The sequence below is a fragment of the Panicum virgatum genome, chromosome 4K (assembly GCF_016808335.1).
Source record: "Panicum virgatum strain AP13 chromosome 4K, P.virgatum_v5, whole genome shotgun sequence".
NCBI classification, from domain to species: domain Eukaryota; kingdom Viridiplantae; phylum Streptophyta; class Magnoliopsida; order Poales; family Poaceae; genus Panicum; species Panicum virgatum.
Window position 1 is genome coordinate 19,546,041 of NC_053139.1, and position 14,731 is coordinate 19,560,771.

The 14,731-nt window shown below is 47.9% G+C and overlaps 1 protein-coding gene across 1 annotated transcript; it reads right to left on the bottom strand.

Annotated features, from left to right (window-relative positions):
• Positions 1 to 9,236: 9,236 nt before the first annotated feature.
• LOC120702000 (tetraspanin-8-like) lies at positions 9,237 to 10,175 on the bottom strand. The gene is made up of 3 exons (XM_039985782.1): positions 10,013 to 10,175; positions 9,657 to 9,934; positions 9,237 to 9,566 (listed from the first exon to the last, which is right to left on the bottom strand). Exons 1-3 carry the CDS (start codon positions 10,173 to 10,175, stop codon positions 9,237 to 9,239), a joined length of 771 nt encoding a protein of 256 aa, XP_039841716.1.
• Positions 10,176 to 14,731: the final 4,556 nt, after the last annotated feature.

The following is a 14,731-nucleotide window of genomic DNA, read 5'->3' on the forward strand; positions in this document are numbered from 1 at the left end:
ACCATTTTTCTGAGTTTTATACCAGCCAGCACTATAAGGCCGATCTCATTAAGTTCAAAGAGGATCTGGCAAATGCGATTAAAAGTAAGCTTGGGGTGGATATGGGTACTACACGTTTATATCAAAAACCTTATCCCGCTGAATTTGATTTTACTCCTTTTCCTGCGGGTTGGCGTATTCCTGAGTTTACTAAATTTAATGGTGATGATTCTCGTACAACTTGGGAACACGTTAGTCAATATGTCTTGCAATTAGGAGAAGCTGGTTTCAATGATGCTTTGCGTGTGCATTTATTTTCTTTATCTTTGACTGGAACGGCTTTCTCTTGGTTTATCTCACTTGCTCCTAATTCTATTCACAATTGGGCTCAGTTGGAGCATAAGTTTCATGATCACTTCTTTAGTGGGGAAACAGAAGCAAAATTGTTGGACTTAACATCGATTAAGCAAGGACGTGATGAATCTTCTTCGAATTATTTCAAAAGATTTAAAGAGATTAAAAATTGGTGTTTTAGTTTGACAATTTCCGAAAAGGATTTGGCGGATTTGGCGTTTAATGGTTTGCGTTCTTATTTGAAAGAGAAACTCGAGGGCTTTGAATATCATACTGTGAATTTCTTGCAAGTCAAAGTCATGGGTTTAGAGTTTACACTTAAAAATGCCAAAGATACTTTCAAGCCTCATCGGTCCAACACACATATTCTTGATCGTGATTCGAATAGTTCGGACGATGATAGCAAGGAAGTATATGCTGCTGAGTTTGTTTGGCCATCAAAGGCCAAACCCGGTTCAGTTCCATCTCTCAAGCCGATTCAAAAGAATCGGCAAGAGGAGCTGAAATTTACTTTTGATGTTTCTAAGTGTGATTGGATTTTTGATGAATTGCTTAAGAATGGTAACATCCGATTGTCACATGCTATTCCATCTCCCGACGAACTTAAACGACATGCATATTGTAAGTGGCATAACTCTACATCTCATGCTACTAATGATTGTAATGTTTTTCGTCGACAGGTACAATCGGCCATTAATGAAGGACGATTGGTACTTTCTGGGATGCAAATTGACAAGGCTCCTTTTCCTATTCATACGCTGGAATTGAACAATCCAAAGGTGCTCATTCGGCCGGAACAAGCCGAAGGAGTTAAGGGGAAGCATGTTGTCATCGGTGATCCAAGACCGATGAATACAAGTGACAAGATCATTGCCCGGGAAGTTATCAAAGAGAAGACTGATGATGGCAAGGCTACTCTGAAGATCATAGTCAGAAATCCCAGACTCGGGGGGCAAGGAAGCTCTCCACCAGAAAATCGGTCTGCTGATCAAGCACGACCGGTCAGACCGGTGTCTCCGACCGGTCAGACCGGTCCTACCGGTTAGACCGGTTCCTCCAGCCGGTCAGACCGCTCTGGTGACCATCCACGGACTTTCAAGCCAAAGCGTCCGGAAGTGGGTACTTGGAAGACCAACGAAGTGAAGGTGCAGGGAAGAACTACTAATCAGAAGCCCACCTTCAACCAGTTGTTGAACAAGTACACAAAGTCCGTTCAAAACGATCGGCCGCTAAAAAAGAGACCGCGTTCACCACCACGCCAAGATCGTCCAGTGTCCCCAAGGAGGGAATACAGCAGGCGTAGAGGTGATGTTGTCACATTGTATCCTCCTCAGAAGATGTATGCTACCATGCCATGGCTACCACCGGCGTCAAATGCAACAAATCCAGCGTGGGAGCATGAAGGGATATGGATGCAGTGTTTTCCGATGCCTTATCCTCCACATTATCAGAGGGAAAGCTCCAGGGTGCCAGTACATGACCGATTGGGACCACGCCAATCTGGTCCAGTGCAGCAGGCTGCACCGGTCAGACCAGTCGCCACCGATCGGTCAGACCGGTCTCACTAGAGGCCAGGCCAGGATCCTGTTCCAAGATTCGAGTATCGCGTCAAGGAGAAGAAGGAGGAGCAGAAGCCTATGGCTGACTCAGGGAAGCTTAAAGCCGATGTTGTGGTTCGAATCGGTGAAATCAAGGTGCCCATAAAGGATATGGGCAAGAAACTAATGGATATAGATACATCGGTTGACGTTCCTTCGCAAAAAGCCGGTCATGGCCAATGATCATGAGGCCGGTAGCAGCAAGAGCGCAGCGGACAAGTACCATCAGCCTAGGTGGTACTCTTCAGGTTTAACTCATACACAGAAGAGGAAATTGCAGCGCCTTCGCAACAAAGAAAAGAAGGAGCAGGAGAAAGAGAAGACGAGGGATGAGGACTTCAACAGATACAGGCCCATGTTCCCTCATAGCAAGGTTTGGAAGGCCAAGACAGCTGATCAGCCAGCAGACCGGTCGGACCGCCGCGTCTGACCGGTTAGACCGGTCAGACAGACCGGTCAGACAGACCGGTCAGACTGCTCTGACCAACCGGTCAGACCGGTCGAGCCTACTGCAGAGCCAGTAGCCGAATCAACGCCGCCCGTTTCGGTTTCTTCTGTTGATGAAGCCCCAGCAGTTCCTCTGACAGCAGAAGACGAGGAATTGGTGGATTATGAGGCATCTCCGGAGCACACCAACTTGGAGATCAACATGGTGCACTTATCTTCGGATTACCTTGTGGTTCCAGAGGAGGACATGGCTCATCTTCAGTTTGGGCCCCGTAAAGCTGTGTTCCAGAAGCCAAGCGAGAAGGACAACCATCTGAAGGCTCTTTACCTGAGGGGACACATCAACGGGAAGCCGGTGACTCGCATGCTAGTAGATGGTGGGGCCATTGTAAGTCTTATGCCCTACTCGCTGTACAAGAAGCTAGGTGGCCAAGACGAGGACTTGATCAAGACAAACATGACGGTCAGTGGTGTTGGAGGGAGAGAGCCCCTTAGCGCCAAGGGAGTTGCTTCCATGGAGCTCACTATTGGGAGCAAGACGCTTGCTACAGCTTTCTTCGTCTTGGAGGTGCAAGGTAACTATAATTTCATTCTTGGGAGGGATTGGATTCATGCAAATTAGTGTGTTCCTTCTACCTTGCATTAGTTTTTTGTTCAGTGGATCGGCAATGAGGTTGAGATTGTCCATGGGGACACTTCATCCTTTGTTGCTTTAGCCGATTCGGATTCTATTAGTGCACACGACAACGTCAAGTGTTTATCGGGCATGGATCTGTCCGATTATGATTTGATTAGTTGCACTAAGGATGGTTTTGTTTCTGCTATACTAAAGCCGATGGATAATCGGCTAAATCATTTAGTGTAAATCAGATGAGTACAACACAAGCTCCAGAAGCGACCGGTCAGACCGCCCGTGCCGACCGGTCAGACCGATCCTGCCCCGTTCGGCGCACAAGGCCGACCAGTCAGACCGGACACCCCGACCGGTCCGACCGATACAACGCAGAATGGCTGCAGCAAAGGCCAGATCAGTATCAGGCGCGTACGAACGATATGTGTGAAGCCATTGAAGATTCTGATGATCTTGATAAGCTGGGCCAAGGGTTTACATCGGCCGATCCTTTAGAAAAGGTAGATATTGGTGATGGAACTATTCCTAGGCCGACCTTTGTAAACAAAAATTTATCGGCTGAATATAAAGCTGATTTGGTTAATTTATTGAAGGAGTATGTTGACTGCTTTGCTTGGAGTATCATGAAATGCCTGGTTTGAGTCGTGATCTTGTTGAGCATCGATTGCCGATTAAAGCCGGTTTTAGACCTTATAAACAACCGGTTAGTCGTTTCAATACCATTATTTATGACCGAATTAAAACTGAAATTAATCATTTACTTGATGCTTGATTTATTTGGTCTTGTCATTATGCTAATTGGATCTCTAATATTGTGCCCGTTGAGAAAAAGGATTCGGGGAAAATTAGAGTGTGTATTGATTTTAGAGATCTTAATAAAGCTACTCCCAAGGATGAATATCCTGTGCCTATAGCCGATATGTTGATCAATGAGGCTTCCGGACATCGTGTCATTAGGTTTCTTGATGGTAATGCCGGTTACAATCAAATATTCATGGCCGAAGAAGATATATCTAAGACAGCCTTTAGATGTCTGGGATTTGTCGGTTTGTTTGAGTGGGTAGTTATGACTTTTGGTTTGAAAATTGCGGGTGCTACTTATCAAAGAGCTATGAATTTAATCTTCCATGATTTGATTGGTGTTATCTTGGAAGTGTACATTGACGATATTGTCATTAAATCGGCCAGGTTGTATCATCATTTAGCCGATTTGAGACTCGCTCTTGAGAGGATGCGCCGGTATGGTTTAAAGATGAATCCACTCAAATGTGCTTTTAGTGTATCGGCTGGAATGTTTCTTGGCTTCATTGTTCATGAGAAAGGAATAGAGATTGATCCTAAGAGAGTTGAAGCCATGAAGAAGGTTGAAGCCCCTACATGCAAAAAAGATTTACAGAAGTTCTTGGGCAAGGTAAATTTCTTAAGAAGATTTATATCTAACTTGTCTGGGAAGATCGATGCTTTTACTCATATTCTTCGGTTAAAAGATGAAACCGAATTTACTTGGGGGGCAAAACAACAAGAAGCGTTTGAGAAGATCAAGATTTATTTGTCTTCGCCACTCGTACTCAAAGCACCTAGGAGAGGAGTACCTTTCAGACTTTATGTGGTTGCTGAAGACAAGGTTATTGGGGCTGTTTTGACTCAAGAAACCGAAGGAAAGGAGTATATCATTACATATTTAAGCCGACGACTTATTGATGCAGAGACGAGGTATACATTTATTGAGAAGTTGTGTTTGTCTCTTTATTATGCTTGTACTAAATTAAGGCATTATCTACTATCTAGTACTTGCATAGTAGTATGTCAAACCGATGTGATCAAACATATGTTACAAAAACCGATTTTGAGTGGTAGAATTGGCATGTGGGCTTATGATTTAGTTGAATATGATTTGGCTTGTGAACCTTTAAAATCTATTATTGGCCAAATTGTACTGGATTTTATTGTTGAGCATCGGATTAATGACAAGCATGATCTAGAGGTCGGCTATATTACTTGCACACCATGGAAGTTGTACTTCGATGGATCGGTTTGTGATGATGGTCAAGGGATTGGTGCTGTTCTTATTTCTCCGAATGGTGCTGTTTTTGAATTTTCAAACCGATTGGAAGAAGAGTGCACAAATAACCAAGTTGAATATGAGGCCCTTCTATTTAGCTTGGAATTCTTGGAATCCATGGGCGTGAAGCATGTTGAAGCCTTTGGAGATTCTCTTCTGGTGGTGCAGCAAGTATCTAAGGTATGCCAGTGCTATAATGGTTTTCTAAATGCATATCTTGATAAATGCCTCGATATTATTTCTTCCTTCGATGAATTTATTATCAAACATATTCGAAGGGAAGATAATGGAAAGGCAAATACTCTGGCTCAGCAAGCATCAGGCTATAATGTTACGAAAAAATATTTCAACATTCGCAAGCCGATGCAAATGAAAGCGGAGTGTCTGGTTCTGGACGCACCGGTCCGACCGGTCAGCGACACCGGTTTGACCGCCCAGACCGGTCTGACCGGTCCAGAGACCGGTCTAACCGGTGATGCAGCTGCTGGTTCTGGTTCGGCTAAAAAAGATGATTCAATTGTCTCGGCCGAAACCCAGGATTGGAGGGTTCCTCTTCTATCGTATTTGAGAGATCCTGGTCGTGGTGCAGAGAGAAATATTCGGCATTTGGCTTTCAAGTACGTTTTAATTGACGATGAACTTTATTGTCGAACTGCCGAAGATTTGATTCTCAAGTGTTTAGACTCGGATCAGGCCCGGGTTGCTATGGGTGAGGTTCATGAAGGTATTTGTGGCACTCATAAATCAGCTCCCAAGATGAAGTGATTACTTAGAAGAGTCGGTTTCTATTGGCCCACCATGCTATCCGATTGTTTCAAGTACTATAAAGGATGTGAAGAATGTCAGTGGTTTGGTGATTTGCAATTGGTGCCTGCTGCGTTGATGCATTCTATTATTAAACCATGGCCATTCCGAGATTGGGGGTTGGATTTCATTGGTCAAATTCATCCACCATCTTCAAAGGGTCATCGCTTCGTGTTGGTTGCTACGGATTATTTCACTAAATGGACCGAATCGGTTCCTTTGAAGAATATGACACATAAGGAGGTAATTGAGTTTATTACTGAACATATTATTCATAGATTCAGCATTCCACAGACTTTGACAACAGATCAAGGTTCTTCATTTATATCAAAAAAGGTGTGTGCCTTTGCCGAATCTTACAAGATTAAGTTGCTCAATTCATCTCCATACTATGCTCAAGGCAATGGGCAGGTTAAGCCTAGTAATAAGATTTTGATCAAACTTATCAAGAAGAAGATAGAAGAAAATCCTAAGAGGTGGCATGAAGTGTTATCCGAAGCATTATGGGCTCATCGTATATCTAGACATGGTGCTACAAAAGTTACTCCTTTTAAGCTTGTGTATGGTCAAGAGGCCGTTTTGCCCGTTGAGGTAAATCTGGATGCATATAGATTGGCAAAGCAAAATGACCTTTCCGCTGTTGATTACCATGATTTGATGATGGATAATATTGATGAGGTGACCGACAAGCGTTTGAAGGCTTTGAAGGAGATTGAGAAAAATAAGTTTCGGGTGGCCAGAGCTTACAACAAAAAGGTAAAATTTAAATCTTTTCAGGTTGGAGATCTGGTTTGGAAGACAATTTTGCCTCTTGGGATGAAAAACATCAAGTTTGGCAAATGGTCGCCAAGTTGGGAGGGTACATACAAGATTATCAAAGTTATCTCCGGTAATTCGTATATGGTGGAGACGGTGCAAGGTGAGCATCTACCGAGGGCTGTCAATGGGAGGTACTTGAAGAAGTTCTATCCTAGCGTATGGCAAAGTGCATGAAGATGAAGACGGCCAGTATTGGATATCGCCCTTAGTTTTATATGCTCTGTGTAAAATATGTACATCAGGATAGTTTTTACTTTTTAGCTTGTGAAACTCACCAAAAAGCAGGGGGCATATGTTGACAGCTAAAATTGGCATCTGCTGAGGCCGACCGGTCTGACCGGTCGGGCCAACCGGTCAGACCGGTCTGGTCTGTACAGTCCGAGTAGAATTAGGGTTTTTGTAAAGAGTCCTCATGTAATCCTACTCGTGAAGGGGTACGTCTTTCCCGGCCTATAAATATAAAGGCTAAGGTCGATTGAGGTTATTCCCAATCGAATCAATACAAAAATCGCATTATTTTTTATCTCTCAAACCCTAGCATTTTCCAACCCTAGATTGCTTTCTTCCTTCGTCTCTACGGCGTTTGAAGACGTTCTGAGTGGTCTGCCAACCTCAGAGCAACCCTAGCCGCGCAAGCTCCGACGGGGTCCCTCCCGAGCTCGCGTTTCTAGGTCTTTGCGGTTCTCTGCTCCACACCGGTCAAACCGGTTTGTGGAACCGGTCAGATCGGTCCGTCAGGGTTCTGCTAATTCAGATCGTTTTGACGATCTCTCAAGCGTTCTAGCGCACTCGAGTGTGTTTGGCGCAATTCCGTGTTAACAATCTAGTAGCTCTCTACTTATAGTGAATTTACGTATTGTCAGGTATGAGCAGTTAAATGGCAGCTTTTAGAGAAAGGATTCATCAAGAATAGCCCATCAGGACTAGAACTGGACGGCAGGCAGAGCAGCCAGCCATCGGAGATGCGAACCGGCGAGAAAAGCTTTAGGGATGTGCAGTAGTGATGCAACTGACCGTCAGGAGGCTTTCGATGGTGTTGTAGCTTAAGCAGAGCAACGATAGCGCCGGCGGTAACGGATCACTACTACAGAAACAATTTTTAGTTGTCCTTGAAATGATATTCATAGATACGGTACCCGCTCCTATTTCTCATAGCTAAAAATAGCTATTTGCAGGAGTGGATAACGTGCCCGGCCTACAAATGAATTTGCAGGGCGAGTGGAGAGGAGGGTATGCGCGAGGCTTGAGGTAAGCGGTTCAAACCCCGGTTAACTCAAGTGTATCAATATTTTTCATCAAAAAATTGTAACAAGCCTCGCGCACCCTATGCTCCACCATACTACACAGTCATGGCTACATGAGGTGTGGTATCCTTTTGTATTAACTCTTAAATCGATTTCTATGAGCAGGTTACACCTCTAACCACCGCTAAAAATGTATTTTTAGGGGCGGGTTACGCCTCACCCGCCTCTAAAATATTTTCTTATTTTATTAGAAAACTTGTTTGAATCTTAGAATTGCAAAATAAATACAAAAAGCGAAACACTTACACTTTGAGCAACTATAAAAGGCGCCCAGCCATTCATAGCTTATCAAAAAATCTCTCTCAAATCCCACAACAACGCGCAGGGAATCACCTAGTTTATATAATTTCAGTATTCATATCCATAATACTTCTAAACTTTAAACTTAGAGGACTTATAATAACTTTTTTGACTATTAATGATCTTAAATGAAAAGTTATCAACTACAAAATTTTACATATCATCAACCTCTACAATTTTTTAGACTATTAAATCCTTAAATTTTAAATTTTAGGTCATGCCATCACCTGCCCTAAAACATCATTTTTAGAGGAGGGTGACGCCATCACCCGTGCTTAAAAGTGTATTTCCAGAGATGCTTGAATTGTTACCGTAACCGCACTTATCTCATAGGAGCGGATTACCTATTGGGCTGCATCTAGAAAAAACGGAATCATTTTTGCAGTGGTAGATGCTGCTGGTTTGCGGCCAGGCGCCACTGGGCACTGGCGGCAGACGGCCACAAAGTGGAGGCGGTCCGTGGGCGACAGCAGCCGGCGCTGAATGAGGCCATCGAGCTCTGCCGGGAGGTCCGAGTCCGACAAGAGCGGGGATGGTTGCTGTTTGCCCAGGCAGAGGCCAATGACGCGCATGTAACGAACAGAAGCCGAAAATAGACGAAGACGATGATGAAAACTTGCGCTTGTGTAAGACGTACATGGCAGCGTCATCCCCTGCGGTTCACAAATCAAACAGGGATGTGGCTCGATTCTGAAGCCTCATCCTAAAGGCCGGCATGAAAATTGGCAGAAATATCACATTCCACGGGAATTCGGAAAAATTATCGCATTACAGTTACAGACAGGTAGTGCTTGGGCATTATTCAATTTTAGCATGAACTCTCTATATAGTATTACACAGTACAGATGCAGTTCGAACCATTGTCTCGTCATCTTGAGCTTCTAACCTAAACCACTTTCAAGTTCAACTCGATCATTGTTGGCCGGTCTATGGCTCGATCAGATTTTGTCAGCATCACCGTCGTCCTTGAAGTACCGGCTTCCACCATTGCTGCGCAAGGCGCAGCATCCGAGCGTGTATACAACGACGAGGAGCACGAGGAGGGCAATGTTCACGGTCGCGACCGCCTTCCACTTCGTCTTGACAGTCTCTAGCACGCCGGCCTTGCACGCGTCGCACTCGAAGCACAGCACCTGCATGTCGTTGCTCCATGCCCGGCAGTCAGCGTCGCCGGCCGCGGCCGCTGACAGCCCCGATCCCGGGGCAGCCCAGAAGGTGGCGTTCACGTACCGGAACCCGCACCGCGTCGGTGGTTTGCAGCAACCAGACTGCACGTTGCACGAGAACACGTATGAGGCTCTCACGCATTCACGATCGTTTCAGGTCTGCAAGAACCATTAACTGGTCACGGTGTGTACCTGGATGGGCGAGAGGTGTCGCTTGTAGAATTCCGTGGCGTCTTGGCCCACGGCGCCGTCGGACGGCCGGCCGCCGCACACGCGCGCCTCGGAGAGGCAGCTCTCGACGCGCCGCCACGTCTCCGGCTCGGCGATCCGCGCCTGCAGCCAGCCGGAGTAGTCCCCGAGGCGGTACTCCTGGTACCCGCGGCCGGACACGGCGCCTCCCGCGCCACGGTTGGTGACCACGAACGTGAACACGGTGAGCGCGAAGACGGCGACGACGAGCAGGAACATGAACACCACGTAGGCCCAGAGGAACGGCGTGGCGGCGCCGCGGTGTCCCCAGGCGCCCGCGAGGCCGACGAGGGAGACCAGCAGCAGCGCGCAGCCGAACGCGATGACGGGGAGCTGCAGGGCGCGCTCGCACTCCGTGGCGGCGCGCATGCGGAAGTAGACGCCCGCGCACACCACCGGCAGGGACAGGAGGAGCGTCATCAGGTTCAGAGCGCCCAGGAGGCCGTGGCTCAGCCTCGCCATTGACGATGACACCACCTGTGCAATTGCGGGCTACAAACTTGCACTGTAGCAGAGATCAATGGATGTCGCTACATGCAGATATATGCAGATATCTCATTGTGTACAAAATTGGGATTGCGGCTGATCCTGTTGCAGTTCTTCGTGGTTTTAGAGCATAGAACGGGAAGAATTGGCAGTGTTATAAAAGATTGTGGACATTCCTTGTGATTACTCGTTTAAGCTTGTGAGAAAAACTGGAACTTCATGCGGTTTTGTGCAGAAAGGAATGAGCTTTGACAGTTGTTTGATCTCCGGACTCCGGGTGTTTTGGGGTTGAGGAGGTCAAAGACTGAACGCAGGAGAGGCAGACAGGGGAACAAGTGTGTGCAAGAGGAGGCTGGCCTTAAACTGTGGGGTTTTGCTGTTGTTATTGGTCCTCAGTTTTTAACGGCATGTGGAGTTGTGTTGTTGGGGGAAATTGGTCAGTTTTCCCTATATATATATATATATATATATATATATATATATATATATGCATCGCAAAAGCGTTCCAATGCAAATGGCATCCTGACCTGTGGAACAATTGGTAGATTCAAATAGCGGTGGCGAATGGTTTGAAACTCGAGTTTGAATGTATACTCTGTCTTAAACTACATTGTGAATTATAGCGGTTACAATTTATTACACAAAACACTTAATTGAGTAACAAATAATGTCATGTAGAATTGCTTGCAGTCAAGACATATAAACTTTGACCACCTAGGTCTTTTGAATATATGATTTTGATTCAACTTTTGAAATTAGCATGGCTAGATTTGTTTTGAAAATGTATGTTCATAACTTAAAGCTTTGTTCTTGATTACATATATTTTATCCTATTATTTAATGACTAAAGTCCATTTTGTTTTAGGACATTGCAACTGGTTTTGAAGAGCTCTTATTTTGTTGTATATCAAGATATGATAATAAGTTAGGAGTGTTGGGGGAATGGCCCAACCCATATTGTAAATGAGCTTCATGTGATGGCCCAAGAGTCTATTTGTAAATACTGTATTCATCAAGGGGCCGGAGATAAATTACCACCTCCTCCCCTCCTATATATATAGCTGACCCAAGGGTCAAGGGGGGCTCTCTTTTTTTTTTTGGAGCTGTTAGAGTTTTCGATGTCCTCTCCGTTTCTCTACTGCTTGATGGAGTTACTCCCCAACAGTTTGGCGCCCACCACGTGTTTGGCTCGAAATCAAACCCCGCTAATACCACACACTTCGGTTCCCACGAAGCACGGCGAAGGCAGCGGTACATGAGCTTCGGCAGCTTGGGCTTCAGCCCAGTTAACGAAGGTGGCACAGCTCTTCACGTTTCCGGCGAAGCCCAGCAAAGAAGACCGTGCGTGGCCAGCTCTGCGCCTCCGGCATGCGCAGCTCCGCGACGAAGATTCCGCGCCTCCGACGCGCGAAGCTCCATGGCGAAGACGCCTCGTACCTGCGGCCTCTTCGCTCCGCGCGCCTCGTCGAAGACGCCTCACAGCTACGGCCTCTTCGCTCCGCGCGCCTCGTAGCTACAGCGTAGCGAAGACGCCCGCGCGCGGCGTACAACTCCGCGCACCTCATAGCTGCAGCGCGGCGAAGACGCCCGCGCGTGGCCCACAAGCTCCGTCCGCCTCAAGCTCCGATCCGCAGCAAGCATCGGCTCGCGGCGAAGAAGCCCGCGCGAGGCCCAACTCCGCGCGCCGCCTCCAGCAGCCCATGGCGTAAGTGATCACCATCGGCCCACGGGCAATAATATGGCTATGGTCTCAGTTTTTGCAAAATGCTGACGCGGCGAGGATCGATCACGGGACATCCACCTTCGCACGCAATCGAGTTAACCAACTTAACCAGTCCGTCTTCTCAGTGCATATCATTTCTTGCAATATTGAAATTCGCTCTCTTCGGAGCGCTTGTTTCCTTATACGGATAAAATACTATTGATTATCTGGCTTCGGTAGTCTATAAATGGCCTTCGTCATTTTGCTTCAAAATATTTTTTGTAACTGGGCTTCGGTGTTTAGCCTTCAAAATTCTCGTAGCTGGGCTTCGGCATCAGGCTCCATGATCATTTTTCACCACTTTGGAATCAATTTTTTCCCCCTTCGTCGGTTACTCTTACCCTTCGGAATAAATTTTTCAATCTTCGTCTGTGACTTGGGTCAGGTTTGACCTTTGAAATCAGTTTTTGCACTCTTTGGCGTTGACTCGGGGTTGACTTTTACCTCCCGAAGTTCATCTTCGTTCTTCGAGTAAGATGCCGGTGGGAAACTACCCTTCGGTAGTTTGATCGAAGTGAGTTTTTAGTTGTTATAAAAAAATCGTCGATATTCTCTTGGTGGACTGGTTAAAATATTCAAGTCATGAGTTGAGAACATAAATAGCTTCGATTTCCAATACTTCGGCTGAACATTTTATTTCTCAAGTACTATATGCTAATTGCTCTTCGGCTTCAACCACCAGAGCAGCATCTCTTTTTCTGATATACAGATCTCAAATATTGATCGAATGGGCACACCAAATGATCGGTGTGCCATTTATTCGGCCCATGGTGCGGCAGACGCCGTCCACCTTCGGCCACAGGCAAAGGCATCGGTGCCCCACCTCAGCCCGCGGCAACTACGCGCCTCTCTTCGGCCCATGACGCGGCAGGCGTCGTTCCCCCTTCGGCCCGCTGTGAAGGCGCGCCTCACTCCTTCGGCCCACATGCAGCGCACAGGGAGCGCAGGCTTCGGTTGCACGGGCATCGGCCCACCCAGCTCGGAGCTTTGGCGCCAGGGGCTTCGGAAGCAGCGAACATCGCAGGCATCGTCTCTTCGGCCGGCGACGCATACGTCGTCTCTTTGGCCAGCGGCGCAGGCGCTTCGACCCGCGACACAGAATTTCGTCTCTTCGGCTTCCGGCGCCGGCGCCCTCTCCTCTTCGGCCCGGGCATCGTCTCTTCGGCCAGGCGTCGCCTCTTCGGCCAGCGGCGCAGGTGCTTTCTCCCCTTCGGGCCATGACGCGATCGTCTCGCGCGAAGAGATGCACGTCCCATCGTCAATCCGTGGCGAGGAGCGCCATCGTTGGGCCACACACGCCACTGCGCCTCCAGCCCATCTCCGCGGGTCATCTCCCTCCCGCATCAGCCCGAGGCACAGCCTCGGCGGTGAGTCAGCTTCTTGCCCAAGCACATGTAGCACCCCTTCGCGGACTTTCACCCTCTTTGCTGGCAAAGCATGGAACACCCCTTCGCAAGCAAGGAACGAGCGCCGATGGGCAATTGAGCCCAGGCAACGCCACCATTCTTACCTTCGGCCAAATCTGAAGACGGCCGCGGAGAGACGGCCTTAGCCCGCGTCGAAGGCCCGTCGCGGCGCGCTCGCAGCAAAAGCAAGCACGGCAGCTCGCGGCTCATCTTCGGCTCGGATGGCTATGGCTTCGCCGGCTCACCTTCGGCTCGCGTGGCATCAGCTTCGCGTGCCCTCCGGCCCCGTATGGCACGCCTCCAGCTTCGAGCTCCACGGCGAAGGCAGCCACACGTGCGCCCGGCGCTGTGCGCTTCCTGCGCTGCGCGACCATGTCTTCACTGCAGCGAAACCCCGGCCAGCGAAGGCCATGCATGCGCTGCGTCAAGCAAGCTCACCCGCAAGCGGCCGGTGACCACGTCTGCCTCATTGGTTATCCACCCCTTCGGCTGCAACTACGCTGGTGGCACAGCTCTGCGCGCCCCAGCGAAGAAGACCGTGCGTGGCCAGCTCCGCGGCGAAGACGCCTCGCAGCTGCGGCCTCTTCGCTCCGCGCGCCTCGCGCGCCTCGTAGCTGCAGCGTGGAGAAGACGCCCGCGCGCGGCCCACAACTCCGCGCGCCTCGTAGCTGCAGCGTGGCGAAGACGCCCGCGCGCGGCCCACAACTCCGCGCGCCTCGTAGCTCCGGCTCGCGGCGAAGATGCCCGCGTGCGGCCCACAACAGCTCCGCCCGCGCGTATTAAGCATCGGCCCGTGGCGAAGAGACCCGCGCGAGGCCCAGCTGCTCAGGTAACATTCTAACCAGCTGAGCGACTTCGGATCTTTGATACACACCGCTTTATATTGCAAAATAAATTTAATGATGTGACTACGGAGTTAACAATTCTTGTGCTAATAAATTTATACACACCGAAGCTTCCTCCTTTATTTGAATTCTTTAATTGCGCAAAAGAGCCAAACACGTTAAATCTTTTCATTACCACCTTTGTGCCCTTCGGTCCTCACTCCTCACCGAAGCCTCTAAAATTAGACTTTGAAAGTACTTGCTTTTATTTACCAATATATGTGCTCATGTCTAATAAAAACTGCCGAAGCTAACGGTCAAGAACATTGCATCTCTTTGGTCAATCGTTATTGGACTTCGGAATGGGTTTCTTCATATTAAATTTCTTTGGAGAATGGGCATATTTAATAGCTTTCTACACACGACTGAAGAATTAATTTCTGGTACATATATGGATCGGTCTAACTCTATTGATGGGTACCGAAGAGACTATTGCTACCGTTCAACCCCTGAGAAAATATATGAGCCTTCGGCTATCTA